The sequence below is a fragment of the Centropristis striata genome, chromosome 13 (genome assembly GCF_030273125.1).
Source record: "Centropristis striata isolate RG_2023a ecotype Rhode Island chromosome 13, C.striata_1.0, whole genome shotgun sequence".
Lineage (NCBI taxonomy): Eukaryota > Metazoa > Chordata > Actinopteri > Perciformes > Serranidae > Centropristis > Centropristis striata.
Window position 1 is genome coordinate 28,911,201 of NC_081529.1, and position 18,738 is coordinate 28,929,938.

General features: G+C 38.9%; 1 protein-coding gene across 2 annotated transcripts in view; it reads left to right on the top strand.

Annotated features, from left to right (window-relative positions):
- ttyh2l (tweety homolog 2, like) overlaps positions 1–18,738 on the top strand; it is a 37,682-nt gene that overhangs the window by 5,990 nt on the left and 12,954 nt on the right. The window contains exons 3-6 of one of the 2 annotated variants that reach the window (XM_059348985.1): positions 7,038–7,149; positions 11,806–11,926; positions 11,999–12,026; positions 16,960–17,055. In XM_059348985.1, the coding sequence (XP_059204968.1) occupies positions 7,038–7,149; positions 11,806–11,926; positions 11,999–12,026; positions 16,960–17,055 (357 nt within the window). Of the gene's footprint in view, positions 1–7,037; positions 7,150–11,805; positions 12,027–16,959; positions 17,056–18,738 lie in introns of both variants that reach the window. The other variant, XM_059348984.1, reaches the window with a different exon arrangement.

Below are 18,738 nucleotides of genomic sequence, written 5' to 3' on the forward strand. Positions count from 1 at the left end.
TAACTCTTATTTCTTTGTTGTGAAATGCGGCAAAGCGGTAGCCTGGCTAACACCAGATAAATCTCAAATGAGATGTGGTCTGGGAACCAGCCATTCATTTCTCCGTAGAGGAGCTGTGGTTTACGATCCTCCGGAGCCGTTTATTGGGCGCTTAGAATGTCTATCAAAAGCGTCTGTAGGTAGCTCTTAGCCAATCGTATCAGTTATACCAGATGACGTAGTAGAGCAACAGAAATGGATGTTTGTTGTGTGTGTGTCTGTGAGAGAGTGTTGCTTGCTGCGTTGCTTCTCCAGTTCTCGCTTTCTGCTATTTATTTTCACGCTTTATTCCCCCTCATGTCATTCAGCCACACACATCCACTGATTTTATGGGCAATAAACAAGCTGCTGCGGGTCTCTCGGCGGCTCCGCTGTCCCCTGGCTCGGAACGAGTTCACCGCCGTTACGCTAGCGCCGGTGATTAGCGCCGCTAGTCCCGCTACCGGTGACCTCGCTACGAGCCGGGGGACAGCGGAGCCGCCGAGAGACCTTTCGCCTTTCAACTTTCGCTCTAAACTATTTAAAACACCATCTACAGCTAAAGAGAGTTTCGCGTCTGCAGCAGCCATGTTGGATCCGTAAGAAAACTACAAGCTTCCAAGTGCCGAGTAGTATGCATCATCGTCTTGCCGTCCCTCCCCGCTCTGTGATTGGATCCCTAAAACAGGGCTAAGGAAGCTTCCTGGTTTCCAGACCGCCTGGAGGTTCGAAATTAAATTCGAGCGCGCAAGGCAGTCAGGGTATACCCAGGCTAGGAAAGCGGTGAAATTAATTAGCGAAAGCTAGCGGCTAACTGATGCTAGCGGCTAACTGATGCTAGCGGCGCTGCTAGTTACAGCTACAAGAGTAGCCATTAGCGTATCAATGCTAACTCAAAATTGTGGTCGCAACATTAGCTGACATTTCATAGCGGCGTTACAATGGTGCCAATTCAGCACATTGCAGAACTTAGCAGAAGTAAGGATTAAAAGTTATTACAATGTAAAATTATAAGTTAGTAAAACTTACAGTTGAGTTGACAAAAATCTGAATTCAGAGTTGAGCAAACTCAAAAACAAAACTTAGAATATTTAGTTTAATTGTCCAACTTAAAATTTTATCGAAGTTTGTTGCCTTGAAATTTGAGTTCACCCAACTTTTCTGTTTTTGCAGTGTAGCAGCAGAGATTACATACTGTGCATTTAAAATGTTTAAAAAGACCATTGTTATTCTTGTTGTGCCACTAAACTGACAGATATGATTACCCTGATTAGTAGCTTTAAATATAAAAGAGGTGAAAGCTTTTATTTTTTTGGGGTAATTTTTTGGCTTCTCTACGTCATGAAAACACTGCAAAAAATGTCACCCAGACATTCAGGAAGAGCGAGGAAACTTTAGGATAAGTAGTCTAACTAGAACACAGCATGAGACTGTCTTAGAAGATTATGCTCAAATTTTGATATGAGTCAAATGACTTTGATCTACTGTTTATTCCGAACAAATGTTCCAGTAATGCAGGCTTTGGCAAAGCGTGCTTTTGTTTTTAAGAATACAAATAAGGCTGATTATTCCTGACAGGCCACATCATCAATAGGGCCCCTGATCAGCTGACGGCTAGGTGATCAGACTGCTAAATCCCTCAGCTGACTGTTGAGCTGAAGCCCCCCACCAAAACTCTGACCACTGATTGTTCAGCTGTGTCCATTTAAATCAATGAGCTTTAAATGTTGCAGCCTCAGATTTGGCCTTTGTGCTTTTATAATATATTGTCTTACCTGTTCATTTTACAATCTGTACCAGCAAATATTCCCCCAGGTTGTATTCTTTAAATTTATGCAAGCTTGAACGAGCAGGGGGCTTCCATAACAACTTCATAGCGGCATTTCCCGACATAATCGTGCTTTTGATTAAGCTCTAATATGCTTTGACTCAAAAATCATTGAGTCAGAAATGAAAATGGATAAATCAGTCTCCAATTCTTGATTGAATTTGTGTACAGATCCGCTCAAACTTGTGACATTTATCTAAGTGTTGAGCTTTAACTTTGTTTGCCGTCTGTGTCCGTACCGAGCACATATGCAGCACACAAGGCCTGTTGTGCTGTTAAGTGACTGGGCATGATGCTGTTTAGCAAAGAAGTTCTGTTATCTAGTTTCTGCTCAGAGCTCTCATCCATCTCTGTAGAAGCTCGTTCCAAGGGATGTTAATATATTCAGATCAACAAATTATAAAAACAAACTCACATAGGACATCCAATTTAATAATCAAGCCATTAATTAGATGACAGTATAAACACTGCATCTTTTCTTTCTTTTTTTTTGGTATTGCCTGCTCTCTGTACATAGAAGTTTACTTGCTGAAAACAGCATTTTATCTTCGTATTGAAATTGGGAAGTTTTTCCTTTGGATGTGCTTTATTGTTTGATACCTATTGACTGGTGTCATTGATTAAAGTTTTGAGCTGTAGCAGCTCAATTGAAAATGTGCTAGCTTTTAATTACTTTTATTTTGGAACAAAAAATGCTTGTAAGGAAACACAAAAGGATGCATAGAAAAGGAAACATTGACCCACTGTATGTATTTCCCTTCTTTTATTATGTTGGATCATGGGATTTCTATTTGCTATTATGAGTAGAAACATCCTTTCATATAATATAAGAAAGACCCAATTGTTTATCACGATCACTACATTCACTTTTTCCCAGATTTTCACACAGCATTATACTCTCTAGAAGAATTACATCTCGGCTCCACTGCAGAACTCAAATAAAAAAAGGATTTAAGAGCTGCCGCACCTATCTGGATGATTATTTCTGACCCCAGGAGAATGAATGGGGGTAAATTAAGGTTAAAGATAGCAAGCAAATCTAATATTCTAAAAATCCTTCCTGACTGTGTCGGTTTCTGTTAACCCTGATACAATTTATTATAGCAGCAATACACTGGTCTCCACAGAATCAAGGCATTTATCTGTTATTACTTGTTCATCCAGTGTGGCCATTTGTTCTGCTCACAACATGTTTTGAATACTAAGATGCAATTGTCCAGTCAACACACAGTCTTAGAAGTAATCTCGCCTCGGAGGAACAAAGACACTAAATATCCTGGAGTGCATATATGCTCTAGTCCTATTGTTTATTGTGTTGTTTTCTTGTAACACCTCTCACTGCAGACAGCCTTTTCCAAAGCCACATACATACGAATGTTTCCCTGGAGGCTAAATCTATGATATCCTGTGCCTGCGCTGTTTCTTTACTGTGTTGTCTTTCTTTTCGCTGACATGTCACCACGTTGACCACGGTGTTGATGAATGGCTCATTGTCCCAGTCGTTACAGATCCACTGAAACAAAAATGTCTTGAAAAGCGATAAGCAAGCCTTCTTTAACACCCCCGCAGCCACACTGACCAGTCTTTAGGGGGAGATAGCAGGTCAGCAGTAGATACCACATTGCAGTGGTTTGCGTCAACTGAAATCTGGGAACATGAAGGTTTATTTGAGATGCAGCTCAGCACTGTGTGTGATTTTTTTTTCTTTCTTTTTTTATAGAAAAGAATAGAATAGAATATCTTTATTTGTCATTATGCAATGCATAACGAAATTAAGTGTAATACTCAGTGCAGAAGTATACAAATATGAACTATGTAAAAACACATAGTATAAAACATAAATCAAACAGATAAAAGGGATAAAAAAAATGTTTTTAAAACCATGGATAATTAAAATAAAATAAAATAAATAGCGCATTCATCCACGTACACATACATACACCATTTCATGAATAACTTTATGTGGTCATTTAATGCTGTAATTGTCTTTGTATAAAAGCTGTTTTTTAGTCTGTTTGTATGTGTTTTCATTGTCCTGTATTGCCTGCCTGATGGTAACAGTTTGAAAAAGGTGTGGCCGGGGTGGGATGAGTCATGTCTGGCGTCAGAAATATGTAAAAAAAAACAAAAAAAAAACAGGATCTTTTGGTAGGAGCTTATTTATTTGTTTAAAGTGTCTAGAGCAAATGTCTAGAACATTACAAATGATCATTCCCTTGCTCAATTATGTTATAAATTGCACCAGCAATTTTTGGGTTGACACCATTGACTGGAACATCTTACAACATTCACTCAAACTCAGCACAATTATAACAAAACTGGGCCAGTTTAAAACTATGATTACCAATAACTGCAGCTGTTTTTAATGTTTTCCAAGTGTTTTGGCTGTGTTTTTTTGTACTTCATCGTGCTTTCTCTGTACTCTTGATATCATTAAATGAGGGGTTGCCCTCAATGATTACTCGAGAATTGAATAAAGGATAAGTAAATAAATTGACAACGCTGCATCAGTAACTTCTTTTAAATCCCTTCTTAAGAGCCCTTTTTATAGACTTTCTTTTATGTGATGTCGTCACCTTTTTTATTATCTTTTTATTGCTTTATTGTCTACATTTTTTATACGCATTTTTGGGCATTTTTGTGTTTATTTTTATTCATTTCTTCTGATAAATATTACTTGTTCATTTGCCTGTTGCCCACTATTATTTTGCATCTTGGTTTTCTTGTATTAATCTTACCCAGATTTATTTTTCTTGCTCTTTTTGGGCCGCACTGTTTGACCTTTTGGTCACACATTACCTTTTGCCTTTTGCTCTTGCTTTGATTTGTGTCTAAGAAATATAATATATAATATAAATGCCATTTATAAAGGTTACATATTTATAGAGTTAGAATTATAATTATTATTTGGATTTGGATCAAAGTTTTAAAATTTTTGACCTCTCAAGAATTGCTAAAAATGATCAAAAATCCCTCCGAAAACCACATTAAGACACCGAAGAAGTTGAGGAATACTGTAGAATTCATCAAACGCCAACATCTGCATGACCTTTACCCAGAACTGTGTGGGATTAGCATAAAGTGTCTGTAAAGGAAAGACAAATCTGTTTTCATTCAGTAATGCTGAAGTCAGGGGTAGAGGTAGAGACCACTTTGAAAATGTCCTTGCCAGTGTTTCCCTCATCAAAATTTAGCCAAAGTTTGGAGCCTTATTTAAAACTGAGCCTGCTTGAGCCTCTGAAATAAAGTAATGTTGGCAGGGGATGCCGGCAGCCGAGGGGAGCTGAAGATCAACCAGCAGAATGAAGTAAATTTCAAAACCACATTCATGAATTTTTGCTTGTCAGGATTACTGTCATTGTGTCTATTTTTTCCCTGCAAATTTGATTGTGCAGAGAATGCCCTCGATGCTCCTAATCATAACCAGATGGAACTTGGTTAATAGATGAGACGCAGGCAGTGGTTTTCATTATGCTTACAAGGTTACAGTGACAGGATGCTAATGGACACAAAAATAAACACACCTATGCACATAAGCACTCACAGTGGCATATCACATGCACCCTGACAGGATATATTAAATGTAAAAAAAACCCTCCACATCCTGTCTTTGTACTTAAATAGCCTCCTTCATTGTCTTTGTATGACTGTGGAGGATGACAGTGTTAACCCTGACATTTGTCTATCTGGATTATGATGTATGCTTTTTTTGGCTTTGCAGCTGATATGGTGTATGAGTCATTTCGAGGATAACTTTCTGTTTTTGTGTGTTTGTGTGTACATGTGGTATCCCAGAAACAACAATTTTGCTGTGACTTCCTGCTATCAGAAGCTTGATTGATGAGCTCCCTCCTATAGACGTTGAAAATGCCTCTGAATGTGGCTGAAAGTGTTACTAACCTATGACCTTCGTGTAGAGTAACCTTGCAGCAATCAAGTATGATGAAATTGTATCATTGCTCATGTCACTGTGGACTGCTAGCAGTAGGGGTACACTGGCTCCGGGTGTTAGGACACTAATCCCCCCTATTACAGAGGCTCCGCAAAGTCTCCGGCTGCTGGAAGGTGGGAAATGGGAATCCTGTGTATTCCACTCGGATACATTTTTGGATGTCAAACAGAATTCTGATGTGGTTTTAGCTATGAATGGGATGACAAATTCAAAGTTACTGCTGGAAATAGAGGGTTTGATATATTGTCAGAGAAAAGCGTAAAAGAGATAGAAGTAATAGACGTCGGAGGGTGTGGTTTTAAAGTAGGAAATATGACTTATAAAAATGTTATCTTTCACATATCAGCTCCACTCCGTTCATCCAGCCCATGTGGTGGTAGGAGAAAAAAATCTTTGGCAAGCTTATTTAACTTTAAGAGCGCTGACAATACAAAAGTAGAAGTGGAAAAAATGACACCTAATCCTCTTATTTTTTTCTTTTTTACAACTTATTGGCAACTATTTTGATGTTCATGAAAAATGGCAGAAAATGCTGTTTTCAGCCTCTTAGATGTGGAGATTTCCTGCTCATTAAACTGAATATCTTTGGGTTTTGGACTGACAGAAAAAAAGACATTTAAAGACATAATTTTTGACTCGTAAGGACATTTTTTCTTTTACTATTTCTGACAATCACGATAAAAACATGATCAGATTGACTGAAAATAATCATCAGCTGCAGCCCTAATGTCTAACCAAAGATACCTTTGTTTATCCGTGAAGTTGTAGTTTTGCTGCTAAAAGAAATGCGTTTTATTTGTGCAATATCAATAATTTCATAATGAAGCATATTTGTTTATACTTTTTTTGTATATATGTTGATATTAATTTCTATCTTTGTATTTTTTGCACGTTTGAGCCTATTCACAGTCCCTCCTAACCTCCTCACCAGGTCCTGCATCAGCACAACCCTTTTATGTTTCAGTATGGATGAACAATAATAGAGGTTCAAGAGTAAGAAGATTATAAAAAACAAACAAACAAACAAACAAACAACACAAAGCATTTACTGGTATGGTACTTTACATATTCCCCCTGAATCCTCAATGTTTCCCCCTTTGGGAACTGTGAATACCATTTCTTTGTCTCATGTCCTTTGATAACCTCATGCAGAACGTTATCATGAACGACAATACAAACAGAGAATTAATTATGTTTATTTATTTGTTCATTAAACCTGAATCTCTCCTTTTTTCACAGTTCTGCTGTAGGAGTGGGTTTCTATGGAAACAGCGAGACCAATGATGGGATGTACCAGCTGACCTACTCGCTCTACAATGCCAATCACACATTGGGTGGCATCAACAATCTGGTAAGACAAGCATGCCAAACTCTCTTCAGTATCATATCAGCATCATAAATATTAAATGCACAAACTGAAATGTTTTTTTATTCATATCAGTTACAATTTAAGCCATTTTCAGGTGGATTACTTTGAGTTGGCCGTCAATTTCGCTGCTTGTCTCACGATTTGTGGTTGTTTTTCAATCAACAACATTTTTGATTAGCCATGATGGTTTTAAACATGGCTTACCCTACTTGGAAACAGTGATTTACAGCTGGTAGACACCAGAACCCCGCCTTTGTTATTGGGGTGTGCATCTGTCTCGAGGCTCGCACCTCACTGTGGGGGGTCTCGATCCGCTTTTTGTCACAGTGAAGGAATTGAGGTGACTGCTGCCTAAGGATTTGTAAATGGGGGATTCTTTCTATGCAACTCCTGACCTGCATTCAGGGAAGTTATTTGGGAGGCTTAGAGGGGGAGGAGGGAGGGATAGGGAAGAGAAGGCAGAGCAAGGGAGTCAGAACAAGGCCCTGCGAGAAGCAATAATCTCAATGAGGAAGAAGAGGATTAACTCCATCTGCAGTGCATTAATGGATGTTAAGCCTCCTCTTTCCATCTCTCTCAGTCTCACTACCTATATTGTATATATATTTGTGCGTGTGCTTGTGTGTGTATGATCACACATCCACTTATAGGCACTCATATGCACACATACTGTATTAACGTATGGACACAAACAGCTCTGTGTACACTCCTTCACTCTGCATGCTGAGATTTAGATTTAATCCATTTGTAGCTCACGTCATGATGGATCAAGGGTTATTTATGAAGTATACATTTATTTGCCAGTTGATTATCATCCCTAAATAAATATATTATATTTATAATGATCAGCATTTTTGTTTAAACTCCATTAACTCTACCATTGTTGATATAAATGAAATGGATAAAAATGGAGTAGTGTCTCTCAATATAATTCAATATATTTCAGCATCATTGCAGGGGACATGCTCCAGAATGACCATAAAGTTGAATCAACACCTCTCTCAAAAGCAGTTTAAGTCGTATTGGACTGCATTAGTTGCAGCTTGGTGTAACAAATAACCTGTAAAAAAGGTTGTAGATTGCAGTACAGCATTTCATTCGAGCTGTAGGAAGGAAATGGGATTCAGGCCTGATCATTTCACATTCCTGCTACTGACTTTCTCTGCTGTATCTTGGTATCGATTTGATCCTGCAGCATGATGTACTGTACAGCATGGCTGCATGAGAAACATACTATAGATGTTCCCTAGGGAAACAAAGGCTTTCTCACTTGCGGGATCATAGCTTCATGTAATGTACTCCACTTAAAGAGCTGATGAGCTTGCCGGCTGTCCATCGCATAAGCTGCTTTCGTCTGGTGATTGAGAGAGTCATTTCTCCACTGATCTTTATTGGTTTACCAAATCCTTTCTTGGCCTTTCATGTGAGTTTCTATGAAGTTGGTTCAAATCTAATCACTTCAGTGGTCTGCTATAACTTAATACCTTAAATACATGTTGTTGTGTGTCACACTTGTGGTTTCCGACATTTCTATAAGACACACCCCCTAGTATGGTCAAATGGGAACGGCTGTTCTTTTCAGTGTACTGAATCTTTAGAATGCGTTCTTTAAAAAAATAAGTACAAAAGATTCGTACACTGAATCGAGTATCAGTTCTCACTGAGCTGAAACACAGCTGAGTGCTCCGTTTTGCTCGCTAACGGCCATACATGAAAAAGCCAATGAGCTGAGAATTAATTAGGATAGTGCTACAGTTTGCAAACTGAAAGTTGCAAAAACGCTTATTTTCCGATACAGGGAGCAGACCATATTTGGACTGTGGAGGAGCAAGAGGGATCTGACGACACTGACTACACACCTCTCTACACCTCAACCTGAATGAGAGAAGTTACTGCTAATTCATGTTAGCATTAACTGGAGCATTAACTGGGATGTTAGTTTTGGCTAGCAAAAAACAAAACAAAATGTACGTTATTCACCTAATAAAAATGAACAGCGACTCCTTGGAGTGTCTGTTAGTCCAACCAAACGCTGAACAAGACATTTTTACTGTACAAAACATTCAAAAAATCTGTCATTAGCTAATTATTTGAACTGTATATTCAGTATATTTAGCTGATCTACACATTACTTTTAGTTAACTGTTTTAGCTAACTGAACTTCTTTGCTCGTTTGCTAACCGCTAACTAATTTTTAATTTCAAATTAGTTGATCTTCTTTACTGCAGAAGTTCACCCAAAAGTACAAGTACCCCTGTTTGGGAAATACTGTTTTACACACCAGGTTGATATCAAATTTGTCCATTAAAGCACATGGGCACAAAGGCGACAAAATCTCCATGATTCACGAGGCTCCTAGCTGTGAGCTTTGTGATTTACACTAGGAGCTGTTTGGCTCTACTGATGGCTTGTTAAGGCTCTTTTCATCATAAAATATGCAATCTCTCACGCTGTGAGGAATCATCTTGTGTCAAAGAGAGAAAGATTTGATCAGGAGGACCACTCCGTCTATCTCTATTGAAGGAGGCTTTTGATTGTTCGCAGGCATCCTTTGTTAAGCTTTATTTCCAGTGTTCAGCTTGCAATATTAAGAGCTCGTGAGCGCTGCCTGGAAATGATGGATGAAAAAACACGGCAATCACACTATATCAAAATGCGCGCTTCCAATTTACAACCGCAGTTACACTTTTATATATAGCTCTTCCTCTTTGAAAGTGAAAGCTCGTCTTGTGATTCTTGGAACAAAATTATTAGTACTTTCTGCACCGTGCATTAGTTTTCCCTGAATGTCTCTCCTCAGTGTCCCGTTTCTTAATGTATTATCTTGCTAGGCTTTAAACCACTGTGATCATATATATATTGTTTTATTGTCAAAGTTATTACAGTAAATCTCCGATACATGAAGTCACTGAAGGCAGAACAGTTCAGTTGCATGTGAATTGGCACTTGGAGTGCTTCTGCTGTGAGCCTCAAATCAGTTTCATTTAACAGGCGTGTCCAATATGGAGAAGCCTCCTTGTGACCCGCTTTCAGTAAAAGTGAGCTTTAATCCATTTTAAGGGAAGACGGGACGGTCCAGATTAGGGAAATGTGGATCACCCAGAGCAGCTAGCTGATGGATCCCATTTCTCACACTCAGGCATACAGGCTTGCAGATAAGATTCGGGGCGTCGTGGCAGGAGCTGTGAGAGATGATGAACATAGAGGTGGGAAGTGGGAGCAGTTTACTGGCAATCACATATCCCCCCCTGGGAGTTTTGGAGTGGAGGATGGGCCTCTATCTTTGCCTCATCTCCACACGGATACTCTTTCTTGCTCGCAAACCATTAGCATCCACTCTAGAATTTAATCAAGAGTGTTTGAAATGTTTCAGTGTGAAGAAGACTAAGATATGATTTTATCTTCTTTTGTGGCGAGTTTTCGTAGCGTGGGAATGAACATTCTTCCTCCCAATACTTGAGTGTGTTAAAGAAGTCATGGGTGTAATGGAGAAAAGATGATAGATAAAGAAAGTGGGACTGCCACAAACTGCTTCAGATTAGAATACAGAAAGCAACATCTGTTCAGAATTAGTGGAGCCTCCTACTCAGTATGTGTGTTTGTGTGGGTGGGTGTGTGTGTGTGTGTGCCCTTTTAAGGGTCGTCTTGCTGTATTCTTGTGGTTTTAAAAGAAAACTTAATCATTCCCCACTACTATTTCTAACCCTGCATTACCTTGGATTCTTGAAGAAAACTTTTCTCACAAGGGGAATAGAGAATCCTAAAAGTTAGACGATCTTTGATGAATTAAAATAAAAGGGTACTGCATATGAAAGAAGAAAAAAAAGCTATTTCAAATCTGTTTACAAACTCTGCAGAATAATGAGAATGCATTTTCATTGTATGGTAATAGAGTTTTTTGGAGACAGAGTTTCTAATGTAACTCTCCCCAAAATGTTGAACTGTTTCTTTAAAAGAAAAATATAACCTGTCTTTAAATCAATTTCAGAGTGACAGCAGGTTTTGAGCACATGTTTTCAGTTTTTATTGCAAGTTTACCTCTTTGTTCACATTTGCAGAATGGATTGCACCTTTCAATGCCCTTTCTTAAAATGTCTGTAAGTGAGTCATGCTATTCTGCCTGTGATTCTCAATGAAATGAGGCTGTGGTAGAGAAACAATTTCCCCCTGCCTGTCAGCATCAGGCTAAAATTGACCTGTTTCTGGCTCCATTGATGCTGTGAAAGTGCAGGCGTTTACTGCATCGCATTGTTTTTGTTCAAACAGAAAAGTAAAATGTATTTACTCTACTCCACCATGCCTCCTCCCACTCTGTTCTCACTATCAAAGACCCCTGTGATAACAGGTCTCCCCGGCATTGTTATCAGTATTCCACTCTAACATTGTTTACCCGAATAAAACACACGTTTGAGGAGAAAAGTTAATCTTTTCCCGAGGGAGTTCTCCTTTGGTTCTCTCACCTTTTTCTATATTTTCAATCATGTTTTTATGAATATCTGTTCATGAATTCATTTATGTTCCTGTTTCCTTCTGACCCTGTTTTCTCTCTGACTCCTCTTCACCTCACTTGTACTGTTATTTCTTTTTCCCCATTTTCTTTCATTTCACCCATTCTCTTATCTTCATTTTGTTTTGTAGGTTGCAGGATCTGTGGGCAATGTACAAACTGGTCTCAAGCAGCATCTGGAACGACTGGATGAAATCTTTTCCACCAGGCCCGACTACCTCAAAGTTCTGGGCTTTATGCAGCTGATGGTCAACAACGTTATTCGTGAGATGACAGCTCTGCCGGATATCAACAAAGTCAATGTTGACATTGCAGCCGTTGCTGACCAAATAGCCTTCGCTGAGTATTACAGGTAGGTGGAGCCTTAGTTACTCCCCTGGGGTGATTGACAGCTTTTAATTTCATCTGTGATTGGTTGAAGTAAACATACCTCTCAGAATGGGACTACAAGTGATCCAGAGCAGACAGGGAGCAGATGGGATTTTATTGATCTTCCCTCCGGAACACAGACCGGAAAAGCTATTTTCTCCTGATTGCTAAATAAATGAAAGCTGAAATTGAGCTTATTGCCCACTGTGCAGTTTGAGCTCTAATGCTTATGATCTCACAGAATGTTATGCATGGCAGAATGGCTATTAGACCATAAATGATCTCCTTACCCGCAGACCACTGCTCACATTGATTACAATTATTATTTTGATGTGGTTTTCCCCTTGAAAACTGTGTTCTTTTCAAAAAACAGAACTGTGAAAAAGTATTAAGAGTCAAAAACTGAAATTCAATAAACGGGAAAAAAAACTCCAATCAACAAAAAAGAAATCCAACTGAATTAACTATCCAGCATTAATTCAGGGGGGTATGCTTATTTATGAGACTCCAAAGGCTGCTGGTCCAAACTGTGAGTGTAATTTGATAGCTTCTGCTGCATGTTTTATTCTTCAGCACATAAAACTTCATAGTGCTGTTATGCCGTGAAGTTTCACATTTGCAACCTGTTCATTTCAGTACTGTAGGAATATTTTGGGCTAAATTGGAAGGAGAGACTCATGGGAGGTAGATTTAGGCTAGTATGGTACCTTCTGCAGAAGGATTTGTTTGATATACATTATATGCACAAAGTTAATCAGGGAACAGAGCTTATCTGAGTGTGTGCTCTGTAGTGATCTGACGCTGATGTCATCTCATCAAATTCTTCCCATAACTCCTGTCTGTCCCAGGAGGTTGCAGATTTAGTAGAAGTAAATTGCAAAGCGTAAAACTCTCCCTCTGAAGCACATTAAACACTGAAGTGCTATTAATTCTACAGCCTGATTTTAATTAAATTTGAATAAAACATATGTTGACTCGTATTTGTCACCACCTGAGATCTTTCATTGCAGATGTGGCATGTCTATAATGCAGTGCACATTGTAATATTTAAAGTGTAGTGCAGTGTGTAGGATTAAGAGACATACTCTAGCAGAAATGGAGTATAATATTCAAAATGATCTTTCCTTTCTATGTAGTCACCTGAAACATGGAATCATTGTGTTTTTGTTAACTAATAAGTCCTTAATGTCTTTCACGTAGTCCATCATGCATAAACGCCATGTTTCTCCAGCAGCCCTGAATGGACAAACCAAACACTAGCTCAAGGGAGAGCCTTTTGTGTTTAGTTTACCATTGACTTTGTTTAAGAAGTGGATGTGGTCACTGCGATGTCACCCATTGGTTTGTGGACTATGGTTTTGAAGCCTCAAGTTTGATATCTTGGTATCTTTACATTTAGTCATTTAGCAGACGCTTTTATCCAAAGCAACTTACAAGAAGAGTAAAAGCAAACAATCAAGGTATAGTGCAATAATAATTATTGTATCAATAAGTGCTAGTGACAATTCTTTGGGGAGTTTAAACCACAAATTACAATATTTGGACAATACAGTGGAGCTGGGCTCCTATAATTAAAAATTAACAGCTGAATCCTTAGAGTTATTTTATTACAGGGGAATGTTGAACAAGATATTTTTTTAGGCAACCAAAATGTTCCAAATAACTGTCATGAACTGATAACACACCGTGAAAGATTCAACGTACAGTGCGCTGTGGTAGCAACCTGTCAATCACAAGATAGCCACGCCCTAAAGCATGCCTGAAAAAAATGTTTACTGGGGTAATAAATCAAGTGAGAAGTAGGGTTAATTTCTCATTGATTTTCATACAGTCAGGCTTCTTCTTGGAACCACTGTAGTCGCCCCCTGCTGGCAATTAGAAAGAATGCAGTTCTACAGCACTACTGCATTGGCTTCACTTTTCCGACCCTGAGGTTGCGGCTTGGTTTTCATGTCACCTGAAGGCCACCGTAGTTCTCCAACCAACACCCATTGAAAGGGAGGGGTTAGCGGAGGGTTATTATGTTGTTTACAATCTACAACCCCACTGCTACCACTAAATCCTACACACTGGTCCTTTAAGCCTAGGCCCTCAAAACTGACAAATTTATGCATGGTTCATTCTTGTGTAACTGTAAGAAGCAAGCCGATTAACCACACAGTTTATTGCTTTGTTTCCTATTTATGAAAGTCATATCTCCTTATCTATGGATACTTGTGTTAGTCACCTAGCCTCTGGTTATAGAATCTCAGATAACCTCCAATGCAGCTCCATTTGTTTTACTCCCTTTTTAAAGAAACTACTTTTCAGTGCTTGTGCTAAATATTAATGTACTTCTGTTTGACTTTTATGACCTAAATTATTTCCTTTGTTATGTTTGGAATTTGTTAAAATAGAGATTTCTTGTTTTCGACTACATAATGTGAGGGAGTTCTACGAATATTGTGTTTTCAGATGTGCAAAGAAAGAGTGTGGTTAAAAAGACTTCAGTGTCAGCATCCACATGATGTAAGAGCGCAGATGATTCATGGTGCATGACCTCAAGTGTCCATCTTGCTGTTTGCCACTTAAACACATTTGTAGCAGTGAAGAGTGTGTGCCTACACAATGATGTAACAAAAGTGCCTGCATTGCTCTGTAGTCAAGGTCTATTTGTCACTGTACTATAATAATAAAATAAACAGATTATATGAACAGTATGTTATTTTTCTGTCAGTTGGGGTCTCTCAATCAAAAGAACAACAAAAGACAGAGTTTGTTGACATTGTGAGGCAGTGTGGGATCATGGGAGGCTTTTACAGAGAGCCGAATCATCCGCAGAGATCTCTTTCTCTCCAAAACAAGTAGACCAGGTAATTAAAACCAGTAAAAACACAGAATAAAGCCAATTCATGTTTAAAAAAAAATCTGTTCGGCGGGAACCAGGACCTCCCAGAGGGGCTGCAAGTCTGGCTGGTAACATTTGCTCAGCTTGTTTCTGTATAGCTTTCATCCAATTAAAATATATTGTTAAAAGCGGCCAAGGTCTAAAAAAGCATTTCCAAAAAAAAGTGTCTTAAAACTGGCAGCTTGCAGGCAAACACAATGCATCATATCCCTTTGCCTATTTGTTAGTATTGACAGGTGACCAAATGAACAGTAACGGACCGTTATCCTGATTAAAATGACCGTTTTCTATAGCTATGAATATTATTGGAAACATTTGGAATAATAATAATGGAATAAAAAACGACACAAAATGACAAAAAAGACACAACATTACTAAAAAAAGACACAAAATCACCAAAAAAGACACAAAATTACAAAAAAAAGACACAAAATTACAAAAAAGACAAAAAATGATTGAAGAAACACTAAATTACTTAAAAAAAGACACAGATTTACCAAAATAGACACAAAATTTAAAAAAAAAGACACAAAATGACCCCAAAAAAGGACACAAAAAGACAAAAACTGACCAAAAAAGACACAAAATGACCAAAAAACGACACAGAATGACCCAAAAAATACACAAAATTACCAAAAAAAGACACAGAATGACCCAAAAAATACACAATATTACCAAAAAAAGTAATTAAAGGGACCTTCCACACACAACACGTAAAATGCCATTCACATAAAACTCACATTAAACTTTCATATCAAGGTGAGGGCCACAAAATATCGTCACGAGGGCCGCAATTGGCACGTGGGCCGTGAGTTTGAGACCCCTGTTCTAAGGCATTTATTCTTTCTTTGCTCATTCATTTTGTATTTTTCTTATTTATTATTTGTGAATAGATTTCCACATTTTCTTCTGTACTTGTTATTGAAGCAGTGACAAGTGTCCCTGACTCCAGGCATGACAGAACACAAATAACCAGAGCTGTGTCTTTGGTGCTATTGTCTCACTGACATATTCCTCGCATTGATTTCATGCAAACATATCCCCACATGGTTTGTTGTTCTTTCCTATCATGACACCAGATCTTCTTTTGGACTACAGTTGCCACTTTGTGCATTTCGACACCAATCTCCTGGGTGTTGATTGAATTTCATACAGCCATTGAGCTATGAACAGCCTGTGGCAGGGCTTTATTGATGAACAGCAAATGTTATGGCCAACCCAGTGTTATCTGAACAAGGGAAAAAATGACACCATTCTGTTTTTTTCAATATTCTATCTTCCCTTCCCTATTCCATTTCTGAATTCATCCCTGTGCCTGTGCTCAGAGAAATGAACGGCAGTTGTGTTCATGCAGATAAAAGTAAAGTGCATCTCCTCTCCATCCATATAATGCCCTCCTGTGAGCAGAGGAATAGCCACTCTGCAGTTTGTTTTTTAAAATCTATTAGCTTACATCTAGACTTCTTCACGTTGTATGAATTAATCATATTTCCTCATGACCTTGGCATACAGATTTACTATAAACTGTAGATACCTCTCATAACAGCAACTCCATGTTAGTATACAGCATCTCGAACATCAATGGCTTTTCTTTCCTTTTTTTTTTTTTGCTTTGTCATCGCTGAAAGATTTACGAAGCTACTGGGGCTTGTGGAGTTAAGAATGAGTCATGAGCATTCCCACGTGTTTGGTTGGTCAGAACACACACACACACACACACACACACACTTACACTTCGTCCAGGCTGACTGTAGGCCATTCCTGTGAAGGACATTTTCAGGGCTTGAAAAATTCATGTCTATGGATTTGTGGTGTTGAATTATTAAGCCAACAGGCTGGAAATTACCTGAAACAGATGGGCTCTAACTAGAAGACAGGAATGCTGATAGCACACACAGATCTCACACATTTGGTCCAGAACATATGTTGGACCAGCTCTTCCTGAGGCTTGTACATAAAGCATGCTGCCTGCAAGTGAAAGTGATCAATCAGGGTTGTTATACTGATGCTTTCCCCCCCTGTCTTGTAGATGGCTGACCTATCTGCTGCTGCTTATCCTGGATCTGGTCATCTGCTTGGCTGTGTGCTTGGGGATGGCTAGACAGTCTCGATGGCTGATCATCACGTAGGTAACCCCGGAGTGTGTATGTATGTATAAAGAGAACTAGAGGTCAGCCCTGTTCATTCCTATGAAAGTTGCTTAGTGGAGCATGAAACGAAAATAATTAGATTTCCATGTATAAATTTACCAGGATCTTTTTATGGATCTTCCGCACTGTGGGGCCCATAGATCGTTCCGGTTCAGCCCTCTGCTAAAAATAATTTAATCATCCTGCTCTTCTAGACACTCCAAAATTTATCAGGCAGAATGGATTAAATTTTGAGTGAAACAGGTCATATGGCCGGGGTTCTTACACTCACAAAAATGTTTCTAAGTTCTCTCTCCCAATGCAAACCTATGGAAAAGTCTTTCTGGGCCCCGTGGCATCCCGTGACAGAACCAGAATTTGTAATTCCACGGTTTGGCCACGTGTCAAATTGGCTTCAAAGCTCAGCACTGTTTATGGGGGCTTGGAAAAAAGTGCTGCAGGAATGAGTGAGTTAGCATTTTTGCACTTCTGGTCTGGAGTTCAATGGATTTTTCAAATTGTTTTTTGGCTAAATGCCGTAAATAAGGTTTGTGGTTACTACACAAGCTTAAGTGATTTTTACGCCGTAAAATATGTCAGTGAATACCGACCCTTAGATGGTTAAGCATTTACTTATGGTTTACAAGTGGCTAAATGACACTCTCATTGACTTGTTGTTATTTATTTACAGCCTAAACAATAGTTCCTGTTTTTTGGGTGGTGTTCATTTCTGAAAATGATCTTGCTGAACGAAATGTCTAAGTACCATAAACTTTTGTTTGCCACAGAGCCTAAGTTCGGCAGTAATCCAAATCCAATGTAAAATCCTATTGGCTTTTGTCGAGGCATACAGGGCGATGCAAACTTTTGGGTTGCCCAACAAAATTACATTATCCCTGCAGCACTCTATGTGGAGGTATTTACCTTTCATCTTGTTTCTGGGCCCTTTTTGATGCAGTTCATCTCTGTTCTCATTGGCCTCTGCTTGGATCACAGACCGCAGACAGACAGGGCACCAGTCAGCCTCTCTGGCTCCATAAGGCCACTCCATTAACAGCCCCAGCGATAGCATTACATCCTCAAATAGCCCCGATAATGCCTCTGCCCTTAGTCCTCTCCTCAGTGTTGTCCTTCTATTTCTCCATACGATTAAAGGAAACCTTATACCTTGATACGCTCAAGTAAACAGACCCATCAGTTTACTGATATATTTTAAAAATATATGTATATCAAACTAGATAGAAAAGTGCTGTTGTTTCTTCTCTAAACAATAGAAAGGAAGTTTGGACTCCAACGCCGTGATAATGAGGGAGCATTAAGAGGAGGAATGTTTGATTTACTAAATTGCAACCATTCATTTAAACCAACACCGATGTCTGACAAGCAAATCCACAGTCCAGACTTCCCATCCCATTTGGCCAATTTAGTGCAGCCTACGTGTCAGTGTTAGCAGATGATGCCCAGGATCCCTCCTCACATCTCTCTGATGGGTCTCACTAATGCCTATTGATCGTACGAGCAGGATGAGTCCGGTCCCTCAACTAATTATTAAGTGCTTTCAGGCTACTTTATTGGTGCTTTCAAGAAGGTCCGAGGAGTGAGTTGAGAACAGAAGCCCTCTGCAACCTTTTTACATCCATCATGGGGCTTTTCCTTGTCTTTTTACTGGTTTTTCTCCC